The sequence below is a fragment of the Melospiza georgiana genome, chromosome 3 (assembly GCF_028018845.1).
Source record: "Melospiza georgiana isolate bMelGeo1 chromosome 3, bMelGeo1.pri, whole genome shotgun sequence".
Taxonomy (NCBI): Eukaryota; Metazoa; Chordata; class Aves; order Passeriformes; family Passerellidae; genus Melospiza; species Melospiza georgiana.
The window spans coordinates 58,007,777-58,028,327 of NC_080432.1; the positions used below are offsets into that span (position 1 = coordinate 58,007,777).

At 41.4% G+C, this 20,551-nt stretch overlaps 1 protein-coding gene across 3 annotated transcripts in view; it reads left to right on the forward strand.

The window, feature by feature from the left end:
* The first annotated feature begins 592 nt into the window (after positions 1-592).
* MTR (5-methyltetrahydrofolate-homocysteine methyltransferase) overlaps positions 593-20,551 on the forward strand; it is a 51,451-nt gene continuing 31,492 nt past the window's right edge. Inside the window, exons 1-9 of one of the 3 annotated variants that reach the window (XM_058021411.1) lie at positions 593-675; positions 6,901-7,112; positions 9,561-9,650; positions 10,490-10,559; positions 11,647-11,739; positions 11,828-11,934; positions 13,214-13,273; positions 16,462-16,556; positions 20,190-20,290. In XM_058021411.1, the coding sequence (XP_057877394.1) occupies positions 654-675; positions 6,901-7,112; positions 9,561-9,650; positions 10,490-10,559; positions 11,647-11,739; positions 11,828-11,934; positions 13,214-13,273; positions 16,462-16,556; positions 20,190-20,290 (850 nt within the window). In that variant the 5' untranslated portion in view covers positions 593-653. Of the gene's footprint in view, positions 676-6,897; positions 7,113-9,560; positions 9,651-10,489; positions 10,560-11,646; positions 11,740-11,827; positions 11,935-13,213; positions 13,274-16,461; positions 16,557-19,878; positions 20,074-20,189; positions 20,291-20,551 lie in introns of those variants that run through there. The other 2 variants (XM_058021409.1, XM_058021412.1) reach the window with 2 other exon arrangements.

Below are 20,551 nucleotides of genomic sequence, written 5' to 3' on the forward strand. Positions count from 1 at the left end.
GCTTGCTATTGGCACTTGAATTATTAACACGAAATGAGAGGACTGGTTATTCCTTTGAGCTACTCCAACTCTTGGCAGTACATTCTGTACACAGTGTGGGGATTGCAGTGTTGTTCTGCGAATATTTTTTTCTTTTAGAAGGTGAGTTCTCACATTGCAGGTTTTTTTCATCTGTCAAGAAAACTGTGACTTAAATTTGATTTCTTTAGTATTATTTTGCCTCCAGGTTTACATGACAGTAACGTGCATCCATACATCACTGGCATGTCCAACTTCAACCTCCCTAAGGCTTATTTACAAGCCTCCTCCCCACACCACATTTGTCTCTAGTGGCAGTACATTTGCTTGAGTTTGAAAGAATCACCCCCGTACACCACATCCCCGCCCCGCTTCTCCTCGCCGTGAGAGACAACTCAATTTTGCTGAACTCGGCCTGGCTCCGAAATCATCCCTCCCCTCGGGGCATTTAACGTGTCGTCTGGGTCTGTTTGTGCGTCTGTCGGTCTGTCTGTCTGCCAGCAAGGACAGACGCCTGCCGCTCCCCTCACGCCAGGGGCAGCGCGCGCTGCCTGCCCCGCGCTCGGGGCGGAGCTCGCGCGTCACGGGCGGCGCGCGGGCCCCCGGCCGCGGGCGGTGACGTCTCGGCGGCAGCGATGGCTCCCACGGGGCCGACGGGTAACGGCGCGAGCGCCGGGGGGCGCGGGGGACCGGGCGGGCTGTGAGGGGGCGGCGGCCGCGCCCGCCCTTCGCATTCCCTGGTGCTGCCCGCGGCTGGGTGCAGGCAGGGGCGGCACTTACGCACCGCGTGTAACTTTTCTGCAGAAGCTGCGTGTGGCGTGTCGGGAGTGAGTGAGAGAGTGAGTGAGAGAGACAAAGGAGGAGTGAGGGCGTTTTTTGGTGCCGGCCCCTTGGAGCAGCTGCATCCTGCCAGGGAGGGGCTGGGAGAGACCTCCAGGGTACCCGCACCGACCCGTCCAGCGACGCAGCTGTGCCGGGAGAGTAGCTGGGTGGGAGGGGCTGGGTGTGCTCCAGATGCTCGGGACTCTGAGTCAAAAGTGCCATTTCACGGATTAAACAGAAGCCGTTGGATGGGGAGGATAAGTAAAATTACAGCTCCTAATTGGCGCTGGTGTTTTAAAGTGGACTGGTCTGTCAGTGGCTGCTTTCACTGGTGCTGCGGCCAGCAGAGCTCCCAAGAACTTCCCCTTTTAATACTTGTGAGAAACAGCTGCTCACTTTGAAAATTTAAAAAAGGTTTTTTAAACCTTGACAAAAATACAGCAAAAGGACTACGTACGGAAAAATTGGTAGCGCTGGAAGCTGTCCCGTAGATACCACGTGGCCAGTTAATCTTCAAGATGGATGCTCAAGTTTTATACCCCTGGGAGGTGGATCAGCCAGCCCTGGCCCCGCCCAGAGTCTGTCCGTCAGCTCTTTTCCATTTATCTGTGCAAACTGCTTTCTTGTAACTTGATTGGAGATGAGGTGTTGCCGTCCCGTAAGTAACAAGCTTTTCCATTCCCAACTGCCCCATGTAAGGGACACGTGTACCCCCGCCCCCTTCTTTTTAGCTGTCCTAGACAATCCCGGCTGTCTGATGGTCACAATACAGGGGGGAAAGGGAGCTATGGGGAGAACAGAGAACATCTAAACTACCATAACATAACTATACATCACTAAAGCTTTTCTTAATATTCACACAATAGTTATCCTTTAGTTGCGAGAGCCAATCATCTCATTATCCATCTATAACAATACTCGTGAGGGAGTGCCTGGTGCTGAGCCTGTGCTTCAGATCAGGCTGCATCCCTTGGCATGTGAAAACAGGCCTGCAGTCCTGCTCGGCACCCACTCCACAGCCAGCTTCTATGGCCTGAGGTTTCTCTAGGTTCCTCTGGCAAAGAGGATGTTGAAATGACCTCTCCTGCCCTGCCCTTTCTCTCCTGCCACTTGGGGTCCAGCTGTGGGCTCGTGACTGCCCTGCTGCAGATCCAAATGGATTTGGCTGAAATGGAAAGCGTGAAGGTGTTGTGGCAGCAGCCTGAGAAGCGGTGGGAGAGAAGTTCTGCATAGACAGAAGCACAAATTGTGTCATGGGGGTGTTTGTGGAGCCCCAGTGAGCAGGCGCGAGGCAGTAGGTGGTGGTGTGTCCCTCTGGCAGCGAGGCAAAGGACCTAGGTTCAGGAGTGGGTTATGGAGAAGCTGAGCACTGTTCCTCACGAGCCTTTGAGGGGCAGGACGTCCCACAAAGTGAGGCCGTGCAGGTCTGTTTCTCTGTGAGTTCTGCCTATAGTGAATATCTGTTGTGGACAGTTTAACGTCAGAACAATTGGGGTTCTAACACAGGGAGCTTTCTAAACCTGGGATTTGCATGTTTAGCTACAGACAGTGGGCACAGCTGACAGGGCACTGCTATTCTGAAAATTCAGTGACTTTTGTAGTGGTTGTTTGCCTCTCAAGCTGACTGTGTAAATGCATTGGGTTCGTAAGTATCTTGTCTGTCTGTTCTGTAAGAACTGAATGGTTCATAAGACAGCTGCCAACATGGAAATATTAGCAAGGGGCACATGAGTGCCCAAGGTGAAGTGGTAAGATCCAGTACTTCTCTCCTTGGATAGGCTGGGTAACAACATAGCAACAGGGTGCTGCTGCCCACTGTTGCAGAGGACCTGTGTAGCATCTGTTGCTACAGTTCATGAAGCTCTTGTTGTTGCCAGAGGGCATCCAGTTGAAGACAATTAAATTAATTGAGTAGCAAATAATGCTGAGGTTATCATGAGCTGTCTGTGGCAGGCTGATAGCAAGAGCATCCTTTCTAGGTACTAATACTGTAAATTCTGCATGCTGCACAGTAATTTTTTGAATGATGGGCAGACTTGTGCTTGGAGCTGTTGGGAGGAATGCTGATTTGTTGAATTTGGATGTGCAAATATGGAGAGACCTTGTTTCCAGTGAAGACAGGAGCTGGTCAGCCTAGGAAACAGTGGGTCCCGTAAGTGCCTCTCTCTGTGTAGTTCCTCAGCTTGTGTTCTGGCACATTAATGTGGTGAAAACGCTTTAATACTGTCACAGTTGGCTTGCTCCTTTAGAAGAGCTTTGGAAACACCTTGTAATCTTTTATTCTCTTCCAAGTACTTCTATACCAGACTATTTTATAGTAAAAATAAATTTGTAATGGAAGTGCATCAATAATAAAAAGCAATACCTTTTGAGAATCACTGCAGGCATCACAAAAGTTTGGTTTAGAGTAAATTGCAATCTTTGAAGTCCTGTTTCTTGTGGAAAACACACATCCCTTCAGTTGTGCACGTGTGGTCTGTATGTGGTTGGATTGGGATAAGGAGATGAAGGAACATCGTCTTGCCTTATTCCCTGACTGTTTAGTTGCTTACATTGTGAAAAATGAAAGCTTACAGTTGGGAGAAGTTTATAATTGTTAGTGAATGACTGTAGGGGTGAACAGCTACTCTACAAGGAGTAGAAGTTCTTGTAACTCAGATAATTTCTCTGTTGCAGACAAGTAATTCCCTTGTTCATATGATTTCAAGACAGAGTGTTTACCTTGGGGAAGTGAAGCTGGGAATTAGGATTTTTTATTTTGCATTCTGTATCCCATTGACTTTTAGGCCAGTGCTGTTATTTTTGTTCATTTGGTTTGGCCTTCTAAACTAGTTCCAGCCCTACAGCACTCTGTGGTAATGGGCTCAATGTTGTAAGTTTCAGTAGAGTGTAAAATCAAGGTAATCGGTCCTGGGTCCTGTTACCACTGCTGGTTTCCTTTTATTTCTGTTGTGGCTAGAGAAGCAGCTTATTTTCCTGGACACTTCTGAATGGAAAAGGATATCCATTTCCCAAAGCTCACCAGTAACCTTCATTAAACAAAATTTTCATCAGCTCCTGGCTGAGTAGAGGTAAGAGCAGGGTACATAAGCAAAAACAACAAAAAATAAAAGGCTGGCCTGATTTTTCCCTGCTTAGGAATTTGTCCAAACATTTTTCCTTTTATTTTGTAATATTCTGTCATACCCTGTTTGTGCTGGAGAGGGGAATTGCTTGAGCTGAATGCTGAATTAAGGTTATGGTACTTGTTGGTAGAACTGACTTCTAGACAGCTAGAACTGACTTCTAGCTTCCTGCCTGCTTTTGTTCCAAGGACAGAGTTCAGCACTTCCTAGTAGTGCTTTTTGAATCAATCTTCTTTGATTTCTGGAGTGTTTTTGGACCTGTCTGCAGACTTGGTTTTCAACTTGAAGTTGCACCATCAATATGCCAGGGCATGACAAGTAGTGCATGCTGCTGTTGGAAGAAGAGTCAGTTGTTATCCATAGCCAGGACAGGTAAATTGGGTTTTGGTGGGCTTGGAACTGTTGCATCCCTCTGTAAAGCGCTGATGGCCACCCTCATGATTCCCACCCTGTTTCCTGCAGCTTTGTGAGATGCTGCTGAAGAAGCACAGATCTGAAACTTCAGAGTAAGGCTCTTGCAGCAATGAGGCAGGATCTGTGCTTCTGTGAGCAGAAAACCGTAGGCTGCTCATTGCTTCTGTTCCATGAGGCAAGCAGTAGAGAAAACAAGATGGACCAGGTGAGGTGCAGGATTTCAGCCAAAGGGGAAATCTTTGCTTCTCAGTGTGGATGAGGAGATAGTTGGGAAGCACACAGGTTAAAGCCTATAGAAAGCAGGACTGGTTCTGGGAGGACTCCAATGGCCTGTCTCAGCTGCCTGGGATGCAGCTCTCAGGGCCAAGGATTTGGCTTGGGAGGCTTATTAAAGCACCAGTGAGCCTCAGTGCTGTGTGTCTCACTGGGCTGTGGCTCTTGGAAGCACACGAGTTAGACTCCATTAGGAGCTGCACTGCAGACCTACTTTCAGATACAGCTTTTCGTGTCTTGCTTCTAAAAGGCTTTAGCTCAAGGATTCATTTTATTTTCATGAATAATTTGATGGTTTAATGTGAGTAGATTTAACCTCTTATGTAAGAACCTGCTGAGCCTGCCTGTGTGCTGTTAAAACTCTCAACTTGAAGCAAGGGTGGCTTACTTTTTGGTGTTTAAATCTGCCTTCAAATGCTTCATACTTGTTAGAGAGCACATTTTCTTTGACTTCTCTTCATGCTGAGCCTACTTCTGATCTAGAGCTGTTTTTCCAGTGTTGGTATAAATGTAACCTTATAATGCTTTCCTCATGGCCTCAGCTTCTCTCCAGCACATTGCTTTTTTAACAGTACTGATGTCAAAACAGAAGATTCATTGCACAAATGCAGAAGAAAGAGAAGTCAAATCAGTTAGCAGTTGCCAGTGATTTTTAAGTACCATTGTGTGTAGTAGTAAGTTAAGTTGTAATGAGACATGTGGATGTTTTTGTGCCTTGGAAATAATTCATTTTTTTACAAGGGCTTCGATGATAGTTCATAACCTAAACACAAAACAAGTCTTTAAGAGTAAAATGAAGCTGAATGAATGAAACAGATGAGGAATAGCACGTCATTCACATGTTTGTGAAACATCTGTGGGGTTCTACTCTTGTGGTTTGGATTTTTGGATTTTGGTAAAGAGGTTGGCTCATTATTTTGGTATATGTGCAATCTTATCAGTGCCTGTAAGTATCTAAAGGGGAGATATCAGGAGGATGGATCCAAGCACTTCTCCATGGTGCCTGCCAACAGGAGAAGAGACAACAGGCAGAAACTGATGTACAGGAAATTCCACCTGAATGTGAGGAAGAACTTCTTCACTATGAGGGTGAACAAGCACAGGAATAGGTTGTCCAGAGAGTTTGTGGAGTCTCCCTGTGGAGATATTTAAGAACTGCCTGGTCTCAGTCCTGTGCTCTAGAATGACCCTGCTTGATCAAAGAGGTTGGGACAGATGACCCCCTGTGGTCCCTTCCAGCCTGACCCACTCTGTGATTCTGTATGTGTGTTTGCATTCTGAAATGATTCTGTGTATGTTCTAAAGGGGAAAAGTAGAATTACTTTTTCTGTGGTCTTGGAGGTTTTATTGGGGTTTTATGGGTTTGTTGTTGTTGCTGTTTGTGTTTTTGTTTGTTTTCTAAATGCATCAGATTAAGCTTTTTATTAATGTCTGGGATGGGCTGTATTTGGGATCTTGAAGCAGTAGTGCATATTCATTTCTAACGATAGTGCTGAAATGTCTACAGTGTTTTGTTTCAGTCATAGTTAGATTTACCCTGCTCAATGTCTTATAATTAACCATGTGATTTGCCTGATCTGTTTTCCTCTGGCATTACTGCAGAGGAAAAGAGTATCTTGTTTCTTTTGTGCAAAAGAAAGTAAAGCCTGATATTATCTGTTGGCATATCTTGGTGTTTGTCAAATTGTCATTTACTGCTGTAATCCTGAGGGAATTTAGGACTCAGCTGAAAAATGGTTTTTGTTTGCTCAGTTTATTTCTCTTTCTCATTATGATATAGACAATTAGAGTAGATGTGGGTATTTGTTGTTTGTTTTTTTAATGAAGTTTACTAATTTCCACTTTGTGCTTGTGTACCACTTTTAGTGTGGTGTCTGGTACCAAGAGGCAGCTCTGCATTGCTGCTCAGACATTGCTGGGGTGGAAATTATCACACTTTTCACTTTTGGAAACTAGCATATGTAGAGATTTTCATGCTTGCCCTTCTGAACTTCAGTTAATTTTTTCTGTGGTTGACTGTGTGGGTGACTGTCCTTAGGTAAAGGACCAATTGAGCCTAATTGTATTTAGATAGGTGCAGCTGTTACCTTACATCAGGTGATTGGAACTGCAGGTGAAGTAAACCAGTTACTGTCTGATTTCAGTAGAGGATTACTTTATTCTTGAATGGGAAGAGCTCAAGTTGGCTGTGTGTATAGATGGGGAATTTCAGAATGACTTAAAAATTGGGTTTATCTTTTTCCAGCAGATCCCCAGAAAAGAGTGCAAGATGAAATTGAATCTATTCTGCAGGAGCGGATAATGGTTTTGGATGGGGGCATGGGGACCATGATCCAGCAGCACGCGCTGACAGAGGAGGATTTCCGAGGCCATGAATTTAAAGATCATTCCAGGCCTTTGAAAGGCAATAATGACCTTCTGAGTATAACTCAGCCTGATATAATCTGTGACATACACAAGGTAGGTGGTTCTGGTTTCTGTCTCTTGACAAGAGGAAGAGAGAGAACTTGGCCTCTGCATTCCCCTTTTCCCTACCACAGGCTCCTGGCTCTCCACTGTCCTTTGGGGATAGGGAAGAGAGAGCTAGGTAGCATGTGAAAAAGAATGAGCAGATTTGACTGTTCTGGTTGTGTGAGCACAGCATTTTTATCTTGGTTTCTGATGTCACCCAGGCTGTGCTATTTTTAAATCCCTTTTTGACTTATGTCCCTGATGTATTTATATTAATTGTAGATTCTTTTTTATTTCATTTTTATTTTCTCTTTTTGTTCTCAGCTAGCACTTGAAATGCATCTAAGTAGGACATATCTGAATTCTAGATGTGTTTCTATAATTGTGTATTAAAGGGCTGTTAAATGTGGCAGCCTGAAGCAGGCCTGTGTAGTTAATGAGTGTATGTGCTTCCACAGTCTTGTTTTTCCCTAGAATATTAATGTGTGGCCCACAGAATAAAACAGTCTAATCTGCTGATGATTAGGAATTTGCAAACAGATTTCATTGTTTTCCTGTGTTTAATTAGACTTTAAAAAACAACTTCCTAAGTCTGTTTATTGAGCTGCAGGTATTCATAGGTCTTACTGTAATAATTGGAATGCTTGAATGGTGTTGCAGCTATTTGTTATTCAGTTGAAGCCTGTATTTCATTAATGAGAATCATATTTGTCTTATGTTGGTTAAACTTGGAAAGTAACCTGTAGTTTTTAATTAAGTTTTAACTGCCATTATTTGGATTTTAAGAGTGATGAGCTGGAGGGAATCAGTCTTAGACCTATAAAAATTTCAGAAGGAAGTATTTGTAGATTGAATTCAACTGAGCAATAGTGCTCATGAATCTTGGAATTTGTAATAGTTTGTGGTTTTAATAATGTAAGCTGCTCTAACAGTTGAATTTAGCAGGTTTAGCAGAGCTATAGTGATGTGACTTGAGAATATATGTATTGATTCAAACCAAATAACCTGTTGGTGTCTCTGTAATGGCCAGTTATAGGTGCTTTAGGAGGAGTGTCTTTTGTGGTCCCCATCCCTGCAGCAACTATTGGGTCAGAGGCCTTCTGAGCAATGGGTGCTGACTTCATATTTTAGAGCTACCAGGGGTTATTTCTTCTGAGAACTGCACAGAAGGAACTTGCAATAATAGATGAAAATATTTCTACAAAGAAATATTTTGTTTATTTTGTTTAGGTTTTTTGTTTTGTGGGGGTTTTTTGTTGTTGTTTTTTTTTTTGTTTGTTTGTTTGTAAATGACCTAGTGAATTAGATCTCACAGATATCAGTAGCTTAAAATGTAAATGTTAGCTGTGCCTTGGCTGGCAAAGTCAGATTCAAAGGGTAGAGATGTGATGTATTTTCAAAGGCAAATATTAACTTCCTGCTTTGAGTATGTTATTTCCTTCTGTAATTGTAGACAGGAAAGTTGGAGAGCTTTTATAATTTAACATGTTTAGATAATTTTCAGAAAATTAATATATTGTTGATTGACATTTAAGAGCTTGTATATTTTCATATCTCTATTTGTAGATATTTTTATGTGTTTTCAAGAGGAGTTCAGAGAAAGCATATCTGTTTGCAGCAAAACATGTTTTAAAACAAATTTATTTTCAGCTGTCATTTGGATCAAGACTTTTTTTGCACTGTTGAACTCAATGAGTTCATCTGCTTCTTGTAGGAAAATCTGAGAGGTTTATGTTTAATGGTGGCATCAGTATTTTTTATTAACTAGCAGTTCAAGTGTTTTAATTTCCTTGAATATGATCATGCCAGGGTTCAAAGGGATCAAAAAGATGAGTTAGGGAAAAGGGCAACTGAGAGAAGTTATACAAATGCAGGCTAGAATCTGAAAAATTGTTTAAGTTTGCATTGATTTCAGTTTACTTCAGTGGGAATTAGACAACGAAAATGGAGTAGAAGTCTTAAATGTTTTGTGAATCTCTGTCATTAGTTAAACTTTTAATGAGATTTGCATAAAACATAATTCTCCTAACCTTCTATTTGGTCCCAGTGTGCTCTTGTCCCATACAAATCTCTTCAGAACATTTACATTTTCTAATATTTTCTGTCGTTTAATTTGGGCCTTTTCTGAGACTGCCCGCAGCAGCCCTTGCTTGCTGAAGGTGATTGGACTGTGCCTGAGCATATCCCTGTGCAGAAATCTAGAATGTGCTCAGTGGCAGAGGTGACTCTATAAAATAGTTACTTGTTAATAGAAAGTGTGACTGACACTGAAATGCTGAAAATTGTTTACATGGAACACTTCTACTGCTTTGGCCCTGTGCTTTTGAGTAAAGCCTTTAAAGTGTGATCAGATTTGAACTGGGAAATGATTTGTGACCTTTTGTCAACTGGATGAGACAAAGTAGTTGGGTTACTTGCATTCCATACCTCAGGCTTTGTTTCTTTCATGCCTTGCAGGAATACTTGCTGTCAGGTGCTGACATCATTGAAACCAACACTTTCAGCAGCACCCGAGTTGCACAGGCTGACTATGGCCTTGAGCATTTGGTAAGAATGCTAAACTATTTACACATTAAATATTAATTATGTGCTTGCAGCCAAGATTAGCTTAGTCCCAGGATTCATTGGTGTTGTGCTGCTTGGCTGCATGCTGCCTCTTGAGCCATGTGATGGGATCGTAGCTCCTTTCTGCTGCTGTGGACATTGCACTTGCTGTGTCACAGAGAGTGTGCTTCTTGTTGGCTGAGGTACAGGCAATAATAATCAGTCCTAGATTTTGTTTGAGCATTCATAGAATCTCTTGGTTCTGTGAACAGGGATGTTTGCTTCAGTCATTCTAACTTTCCAATGCACAGTGGAACTGCTTTTTTCCTGGATATTTCTTATATGTTGTTTGTGCTGGTGTATGTAGAAGTCCTTTGTAGTTTGCATTTATTGTGCCTATTCTTTGTTATGTGTTGTTTTGAGAATTCTCTGTAAAATATGGAAAGTAAATATTATATGGGAAATATGTGAAAGTAAATACTTGGAAATACACTACTTGAATAAAAATGGACTTAAGAGTAGGCTAATTTTGTCATCAAAGTCCTGTCTTTCAGCTTCTGTTGATCTCAGCAGGATTTGTTTACTACCTTAAAGAATGAAATTTTATGATTAGCAGCTGTAGGCTGATGCATGTGCAGGATGAGCCTGCCATGTAACTCTGTTGCTGAGATGTATTGAGCTGTTCCTTTTGAAGCCTCTTGATAGTGCTGATACTTACTTGTGTGACTTGGCACCTTTGGAGTGCACTTCAAGCTGCTGGATGCAAGTGTTGAGTTGCTTTTAGGGTGAGTTACCCTGGACTGGACTAAACGTTGCTCAGTAATTTTCTGTAATTGTTCCAGGCGTATCGATTAAACAGAGTCTCTGCACAGGTGGCCAGAAAAGCAGCAGACACTGTAACTGCTCAAACAGGTTAGCATTATTTTAAATTTTTACTTGTTTGTAGTTTTGACAATGCTGCAGTCTTTGAAATGTTGCTAACTAGAGAATAACTTGATGGTTTACATTTTGGGGACATAAAATGACACTGTGCTTGTTTGCAGGTTACACACAGTAACAGCAATTTCATATCTCTGTTTATATCACACTAATTTCATTATGTTTGAAGGATCTGGTCCTCAAGGTGTTCAGCACAGCTTTCCTGTGCCTGCCTGGTGTAGACTGCAGGTGATAGACATCTTCAGACGTGTTTTAGAGAAAGTAAGTTCAGCATGGACTGTTAGAAGTTCCTTAAGTCTGTACAGCAGAAGTCTTTGTACTCCAGAACCAGGATAGCTGATTGTAGGTAAATGTGGATTACCAGTTAATCCTAGTGTTTGTCTAGTAGTTTAGCTTTATTCAGCAACTAATGGAATCATCTTAGTCTTTTAATTTCATTTCTACAGATGCCTTCCAGGCATTTTGTGAGAAGGGTTAGAGCTCGTTTACACTGCTGTAGACATTGTTGTTTTTCAAGATTTATTTCTGCTTGTATTCTACAATCAAACTGTATTTCAGGCTAACAGTCCTGCTGCTGTTCAGATAGCACCTTACTGGTGTGATTCATAGTATGCAATAAAAAAGTAAGATTTGGAATGTGCTTTTTATAAGTCCGGCCTTTATGACACATGCCAGAATATTCAAATAAGGTTATGTAGTGAAAAATGCCAGGGCAGTTCTATGCTGTACATTTAGAGTAATTAAATGAAGTTTTCTTGTGTTAGAGACAAATGATTCTTAGAAGAAAAATTAATTGAGAGAGGTGACCTTTTCAGAAATGTTCTTCTGTCCTTTGAGTATACATTGAACATCCTGTTGGATTGAAATAAAAAAAGTTGGCTGTGCTGGATGATCCTGTGCTGACTAAACTCTAGAATTGAGACAAGAGTTTCCTGCTCTATAGTTCTTCATCCTTGAATGATATGCATGTCTCGGTGTCCTCAGAGGTATTTTACACTGACTCTATAAAGCCAGAGGTAAATAGTTTGGGGTCTTTTTCCCCTCCTGTGTCTTGGTCTAGGAATTAGGAGATATGTTGCTGGAGCCATGGGTCCAACAAACAGGACACTCTCTGTGTCACCGTCTGTGGAGAGACCAGATTACAGGAACATAAGTAAGTATTTATAACCATCAAGTTGACTTAGGCAGTTGTCTTGAAAGGGTTTTCTCCAGATGAAGTTATCATCATTCCTGTTTGACAGCTTTTGATGAACTAGTTGAAGCCTATACAGAACAAGCCAAAGGACTTCTGGATGGAGGAGTTGACATCTTACTGGTGGAAACCATATTTGACACTGCCAATGCTAAGGTGAGACTTCTGGGGAAAAAGCCCCACCACACTAATGTAAGTATTTGGTCTACTACCTAAGGAAATTCAGGATGATATTCTTTGAGCTATCAGCTGCTTTTTACTAAATATATGAAAAGACTCTTCAGTTGATAGTAAGTGGGTAGAATGTGAGGAGATGGTTTTTAATCAGGTTTTCCCAGAAGGTTTCTCTTAATATGTGCCATTTGTATCTTTCTGGCTGTCTGTGCCAGCTGTCCTCTTATTCCCAGAAGCTCTCCTGTATTGCTCAGCATCTCCAAATACTTCTGATTGTATTTTTGGCTATAAGCATGTCTGTCCAAGGGATGCTTGGGATGCCCACTGGAGAGGGAATGTCCAGTGAATCTGGTTTCAGGTGTGGGAAGGCTTGTAAGGCAGTTTTATTAAAAGGTGTCTTTTGGGGGGGAACTCTGCCATCAGTTTTAAGAAAGAACAATTTGGAATAGAAGATTAGAAGGGTAAAGTAGAAGGAATAAAATGTTGAAATATGCCACAATTTATGGGATTTTAGCACGTCTTTCTTTATCTAATAACTGCTCAGCACAGGGGGTGAAGTTGTTAGGGTACTTAGGGTACTTAAAACTGTCTTGTGATTTTATGTGGAAAAGTCTGGCTGGATGTGTACACAGTGTTTCTTTGAATTTTTGCCACAGTCTGAATAATGTGTGCAGTGACATCACTTGCCATTTGCAGATCTGACCAGTCATCATGGAGGTCTGGCTAGGAACCTGTAGCTCAGAATGCTAAGGGCATGTTCACGGGTGGCTTTCTTACCCTAAGGAGGGAGGACATTTTCAGCACCTTCAGAGGAGTCATTTGCAGCTCTTACTGTAAAAATTTGTGGTGGTTGGAACCCTTTGGAAACTACGTGTCTAAACAGACTCAAGGGCAGTGAATGTGTACTGGGAAGAGTACATACAACCATATTTGGGGTGGGGATTGTGCTGCAGATGTGAGGGGAACCACGTGCTGATGTGATTTGGTTTCAGGGTAGTCTTGGTCTTGCTTGGTTTCCCTGTGATGCTTCCTTTCTACTTGTTACCAAAACGTGTTTTGGAACATCTGGAAGATGCTGGGGGTAAGGGTAAAATTTCTGAGTGTAACTTCTGGCAGGCAGTATGAGCTAACAAGTTGCATAAACAGTCATAGAACAAATAAATAAATAAAAAGAGCATCAAACCCATAGAAACATAAAGAAATGAACAGTCTGAAGAACTCTCAAAACATCATTAATGTTTTGCAATATATTCTTCTGTAGGCAGCTCTTTTTGCACTCCAGATGTTGTTTGAGGAAGAGTATGCTTCCCGACCCATATTTGTAAGTATATTTCAATATTTTACATATCCTTAAGCTTCATTTGTGAACTAGCTGAGATGGCAGTTGATTAAAGTGCTTTGAAGTGAAGGAAATGAGTTTATTTGAAATGTACTTTTTTCCACTTGATTGTGAAAATAAAACCTTTTACAGTTTTGTCAAATCAGCCTTGGATAGCTCTGTTCATCATATCAAGCCGTAGTCTAAGGAGTGACTTTATTCCAGTGTGTATTCATTCTGTGTGTTTCCACAAGAAAAGATCTAATCATGGGGTTTTTTTCAGGCCTGCTGTCTTCAGGGCAGTAGGAACCAGTGCTTCAAGGAGGAGATTAAGCAAATTCTGACATACTTTCAAGTAGAATGAGTGTCCATTTGAAGTCAGAAAAGTCTGTCTTACTCCATATTCTTTTCTGATGTTTGTTTTTCTGATAGTTGGTGCTCATGAATGCATTGGAAGAAATACAGAAAATGAATAAGATTGTTTTCAAAGTTCTGATGTATTCTTCCGCTTTTCTACACTTGCAGTCCAGGCTTTCTGATTTGCAGTTGGTCTCTGTAGGCTTTTGTTGAATGTGTTTACTCCTTCCTTGCATTTGTGTTCAAACCTCTGTGGGACCCAAGCATCTACAAAATAATCTGCCAGTAACTTTCACAGTTCATTAATGTGCTGGTTTGAAAATTTGCTTACTTTTGGCCCATCCACCTGATAACTTCTATTGTGTCTTGTCATTTATCTCTTGAGAATGATAATGAGCAGCTGTTCTATGTTCCCTTTGCTGCATAGTCATGGCATTTGTAGTCCTTTGTGAGAGCCTCCTTTAGTAATCTTTTTTTCAGCCTGATGAGTCCACTTCTATTTAGCTGTTCTGTTTGGTTCATTCATTATTGTCCCATTTTTGTTTTCTATTTCCTCAAGTCAGAATGGAATGACAATAGAACACAGCATTCAAAGTGCAGATGTCAGGGATTATGTGATAGCCTAGTGATGTGCTCTGCCTTTTCCATTTTTTTTCTTTGTAGTTTCTGATATTTTGCTTCTCTGCTAGTGAGCTTGGAAATTTCATTCATAAAAGTCTCTTTTGTTACTTAGTTTAGCTTCAAGAGCAGTAAAGACTGGTTTGGAGGTGTCATTGTGTAGAACTTCTGTGTTTACAACTTTGTACTTGGCCAGTTAGCACAGGGAGTTTTTTGAGTTGGCATTTTGTCGTCATTGCTCTGAACAGAGTGGTCCTTGAGCCTGATTCCTTATTCTTTGTTCCCTCTTCAGTTATCCTGGGAAGTTACAACCCTTAGCACAGCTTTCTAAGATTCCACTGATCACCTTTCTTGACTGAGTACTTTGGAGGCAGGAAGTGGCGTCAATATGAAAGCATGCTTTGGAGTAAATAGTGGATTTATTTTTGCACGGAGTCTTCTAAACCCATTCCATCTTCTGGAAAAAAAGGCTTTTAGACCTGGTGTTGGGGTGTAGGAATGGTACTCTGCAAATCAGTGCCCTCACTGAGATTCTCCAAAGCATGCACTGCATTTTTTGCTCCCCCACTTTCTTCCCCTCTCTCTTTTCCCTGCGGCAGGAGGGAGAGGAGAAGTGGAAGCCCAAAAGGAAAAGATCAGTGGTTGAGGTATGAACAGTTTATTGGAAACAGCAATAAGAAAAGGAACAGTAACAGCAACAATATTGATGACAAAAGTGTATACAAGAGTGAGTGACTCACATGCAAAATGCTCACCTTGGAGCTCAAGCTGACTGCAGCCACGCAGCTGCTCCCTCTGGCTTGGGACTGGCGTCTACCAAGTCTCCGGCTCAGGACTGGCTTGGAGCTGGTATTACCCTGTCCCACTGGAAGGAGCCCCTTCTCACTGGAGAGTCTCCCTTCTCCCACACCTGATAATGATGTGGTATAACCTCTGTGGTCCTGGCAATGATGTGCTATAACCTCTGGTGTCCTAGCCATGTCCCCTCCTGGCTTCTGCAAGAATTAACCTTGTCCTGGCCAGGACCAGGACATCTGAGGAGCCTTTCCTGGCTCATCCAGATGCCTCCCAAATTCTTGACTTCATAGTTAGTTGAGATCAAGATATTATTTGCACATCTCTCTGTATACTGCTTAAGAAGTGTGATTATACAGGTTAAAACTTATACTTCACTACTAAGTTGCAACATTTGATGTTCCCTTGTGGTGAAAGGAGTTACTTGTTAAGGTCAGACCTACCTCCACCAAACACTTAATAGCAGTCCTGAGACCTGAAGTAGCTGAAGTGAGGAGAAGGTGACCACTGAGTGCTGCCTAAACAAAACACTCCTGTGGGCTGTTTCAGAGACTGCCATCAGAATGATACCATGGTACTCATGCTACCTGGCTGCTGGATAGTTGAGAGTGGTTTTCTCCCTTTTCTTTTGTTTTCTTTCTTCCCCCCTGAGGAAGTGAAGCATGGACAGAACGACTCTCCAACTAGTTAAAGTTGAAAAGATTGGTATTTTTTACAGCTCCAGAAGCATGTGGAATCTTTCCCAAAGACATGCACGAGGAGTTGGAGACTCCTGCTCTCTATTTATACAGAAAAGGTTTTACATATCTGAGTGGTTTCTAAGGATGCATAATACATAATCATTACCTGCCCACTTTGTATTATAATCAGCTGAATATCCATTATGGCCACGCAATTGTCCTCTTTAATTGGGTCGGTGGGCTTCTGGGGAGGAAGGAAGGCATCTTCCTCATGGTAAACTCTTCACCCTGTGTCAGGTTGGCAGGGCTCCTTGATTTGCTGGTCACAGTCCAAACCTGCTCTCATTCTTACAAGTCCTTGGTATTTATGGCTTACACACTCTTACAATACTTCGTAAATCACTTGTCATTCCCAACCTTGTTTCAGGTATCCCCACCTGGTATCGATTGATTTTCTTGTTAAGCTCTAATCACAGTATATGATCTTTGCTAACTACATTTCTGACTTAACCCCTTAACTCAGAGGGGGGAGAGAGAGAAAGACAAAAACCTTTAACCAGTCTTCTTTCTCCTGGGAAAATATTTAAACATTTATATGGTGAAAAGGGTTTAATTTTTCTGTTTGAGTTGTGCCTTATCACTTTGAGTGGAGCACAGGTGTATAATAGCAGTTCATCCACTTTAATTTTCCATTCTATTGTGCATTTAATTCTTCTTTCTCTGTGTTCAATTGATATTTAGGTTTCTGGAACTATTGTGGATAAGAGTGGGCGTACCCTCTCTGGCCAGACAGGGGAGGCATTTGTCATTAGTGTTTCCCACAGTAAGCCACTTTGGTAAGGAAATGTATTGTTCATTCTCATAGTTAATTAGTTGTAGATTGTAATTCTTTTCTATTTTAACCCTTGCTTGCAGCTAAATGGAAGCTATACAAATTGTAATCATACGTAATCATGTGCATTGCTAATGTGCTTTTTTATCATTCCCTCAACAGAAATTATGTTACCAAAGAAAGCTGAATTTGTAATTCATTGCTTTAAATAATCTGAGGATTTGTGCTTACACTGAAATCACAATTAGGTCAAAATCTGAAACTGTAGTTTGCCATCTCCTACTGTCTTGGGCTGTGCAAGGAGCCAATCCCTGGTACAGGCAGGACTTGTCTCAGAGGAAAGCAGTGCCATCTGAGAGTGTTTTAGGGTGTCTTGAAAGAGCAAAGCATAAAATGCTATTGCAGTGTTCTTTTTACTGAACTCTTAGAAGAATGTGCCCTGAGTGATTATCTCAAGGATGTGCGTGGTTTTTTTGAGAGCTCCTGATGCCTCTATTTATTTTAATTCTTTTCTCTCCAGGAAGAAAAGTTCAAATAAATGTGAGGTTAAAATCTGTGCAAATTGTTAATATGTCAGATTTGGTCATTGTGCAAGGTTTTGCATGTTTATTTAAATACCATCCTCTGGTTATCTACTCTTCTGTGTTGCTTTACCCTGTTCTACCTCCTTGTCTTCACTTCCTTCTTTACCTTTTTTCATTCTCAGGCTGGGTCTCTTCACACAAAAGCCAGAAATAGATGTTTTTTTCTTAGAATATTCTAATTGAAAGCACTTAGTTTGCTGTTAGTAGTGCACACCATGCACATTATGATGAGCCATTGTTTGTTTTTACAACAAAATTTCAGCTAAACCACGCAATCTGTCATCTCAGTGATGCAGAAGCAGAAGACTGCATTCACAGTTTTCCTGACTGCCCTTGAGGCTCCACTTTCCCAGACCAGACGGTGTTCCAGAAGTAACATATGGAGCCTCTTGGAACAGGGTGGTAGTTGACTTCTTCTCTCAGCATCACGGCCTCGTGATCCATATTTGGCATGAGTCTGTCTCAGATAATTTTGCTCTAACTTTCTTGCTTCTGAAGAAGAGAGAAGGGCACTGGAGCAGAATTCAAGAATTTAATAAAGCATATTTCATAAAAGCTGTCTCATGGATCTCAATGTTTAAGGCCTGTTTCTCATTTGTGAAAAGGCTACTATGCAGCACTGTAGCAGAAGGGTTTTAGTGGTTGGAACAGATTGCGTTTAATGTTGTTTCTGTGGCCAAATTGGTGCAGAGTGGCTTTAGGGTTGTGAAAAAGCTGATTAATGGTAGGATCCTAGGAATCGTGTTATACATGTTCATGTGTTTCTGTTTGGGTTGTGTATGCCCTGATTAGGGTGATGTGTCATCCTTAATTCAGTTTGGTTTGGACCCCACCCTTAAAAATGTGTACTTTGTGTTTGGATTGGGGAAGTGGTAGCTGAGAAACTCATGAGCTGTACTTAACTGCTGAAAGATGCGTGTCAAACTGCTTGCCATGAAAGATGCTCAGATGTGTTGTTTCAGATCCTATGGTTGTTTCTACTGTGGCAGCATTTAGAAGACATACGCTGTGTTTTGGGCCATAATGTGGATTTGTTCTGGTCCCGAGGGGCTCTGCAGCCTTATCTTTCACAGGAGTTTATGTATGACTGCTGTGGAGAAATGAGCAAGAGAGGGAGGTGATGTTTAAGATGGGTGTGTGATGGTTATTACCCTAGGGTAGCAGTGACAGAATATCAGCTATTTGCCTCAAGGCTGCTGGCTTTTATGGCATGGTTAGCAGTTTGCTTTACTCAAATGTTTTCTTGCATGATGTTGAGTGCTGTGAGGAGATGATACTGGCCACACGAGCTACTTATTGTTTCTGAATGAATGTGCATGTCTTTGGTACAGTTCTGAGATAAGTAATGCTTGGATTGTGTGATGCTCATGAATATACTTGTCAGCAACTCCTGTAATGGGTAATAATTCAGGCAGTTTGGAGTGTGGGGAGTATGAGCTGGAAGCTAGTAAATTGAGTGACTTAAGAGTAGGAAATACGCTGCATTTGTCTGCATTTGATAAGGGCAGTCTTGCTAACTGTTCTGGACTTGCTTTGCTTTGAAAATATTAAGTGAGAGGAGCCCATACTTTGAAATGAATTCCAGAACCTCATTGCTGTAATAAATTGTGTATTCCTTGGGTTTGCTATTTGTACCCAGGGAATCTGTATGATGGATTTAAAGATACATAAACATCAGATCTTGAAGTGAGAAAAAAAAGATTATTTTCAAAATTTTCTGGCTAGTTTAAGATGTATTAGAGAAAGCACTTTGGAGGTAGAAGTTGCTGTTTAAAAAACATATACACATATACCCTCCCCCCTCAAACACCAAACCAAACCAAAAATACAACCAAACCCTTACTGTCTCATCCCTAAGTGATTGGGAGAAGGAGTTTGTGTGTTATTTGATCTTGATCTGTGACTGTGATATTCAAAATCCTTAATTTGGATGTTGCTGTGAGCCCCTCAGATTTCAACAATTTTTCATTCTGTTCAACAAGTAAATCTGACTGCAATTGCTACTACTTACAGAGTTACCAATGCCCTGCCTACTGCTTGGAAACAGGAGAAAAGTCAAGAACCATTTTACGCTCCCAGTCTTGTGCAGGGCTTTCGGCTGCCTGTGGAGCTCAGTCAGCTGGGCGATGTGGCTGTTGTGCATTCCTGTTTCAGTGGGTTAGCTTGCATCCTCCCTGAGACTGTTATTTCGGGAAAGGAGAAACCTTTTTTATGTCTTCTTCTTCCAGCAGCTCTGTGAACACCTTCTGAGTTCTGCAGTGCTCACAAGGGGTTTTCTAGAATGGTGCAGAAAGATCATGGAAACATGTAAAAGATATCTCACATACTTTCTGCAAGAGAAATTTCTGTATTTAATACAAATGGAGATATTTTGAGTGCAAGTCTCATTTATCTATCTGCCATTGAATGAAAGAAAATATGATTATATCTCATATAGTAGTAAAGTTGTTTAGAAACTTATTAATGGAAAAATTCTTCTGCTGTAGTGCTGTCTTGGTTAGTAAGAAGTAGCAGATTCAGTTGCTCAAGCTTAGTGCTGCCTTGAGGCTTCTTGCGGGAGGCACTTGCTCTGTTCCAAAGTTGACAAAATTTATGTATAATTTGTAAAGGAAATGATGAATTAGCAGCTTGAAGCAGGTCTTGCCTTTTCGACCTTTTTTTCATACTTTTTCCTGTAGCACAAGACTTCTTTCCCATCTGCCATTCTCATTCCACTTGTTCTCTCTCTTACCTAGAAAACAGAGCCGTCGTGTTGCTGCAGTTGCTGTCAAAATGCTGCCACTTTCCTCCTGGATTTTGAAATGAAATCTTGATTTATTGTTCCCAGTTCAATTCAGCCCAGCTCCCTTCCCTCTTGTGCTTTTCTTCCATCTGGGGGTTCTCCTTTTGCACAGTCATGCTGTATTGATGATGATGATTAAAGAAATTGGAGATCAGGTTGGTTTTGTTTTAGATGATTGTGGGAGTTAGCAGTTGCCAGCACTAACATTTATCTGTTCTGTGTGTAAAAGGTGTTTTTACTTCAACATAATTTTTGAAAATTTATTTTCCAGTATTGGCTTAAATTGTGCTTTAGGGGCAGTTGAAATGCGTCCATTCATTGAAACAATTGGAAAATGTACAAGCGCCTACATCATCTGTTACCCCAACGCAGGTGTGTTGGTGCCCATGTTCCTATGCTTACAGGCACATGCAGTGTAGCTAACCTGTTCCATCTCATTAGCAACGATAGAATTGAAGTAGCTTAAAAAGATGATTGATTTTACTATTAAAAAGAAAGTAAGAATATTTTAAACTGCTGGAAGTAACTGTTGTTCTGTGACAATGAATCCAGAATGCTTTCTTGCATAATTAATAATCTGCTGAGTAGTGATTGCAAGGGTGATGAGGCATTATAGTCCTCTTACAATTGTAG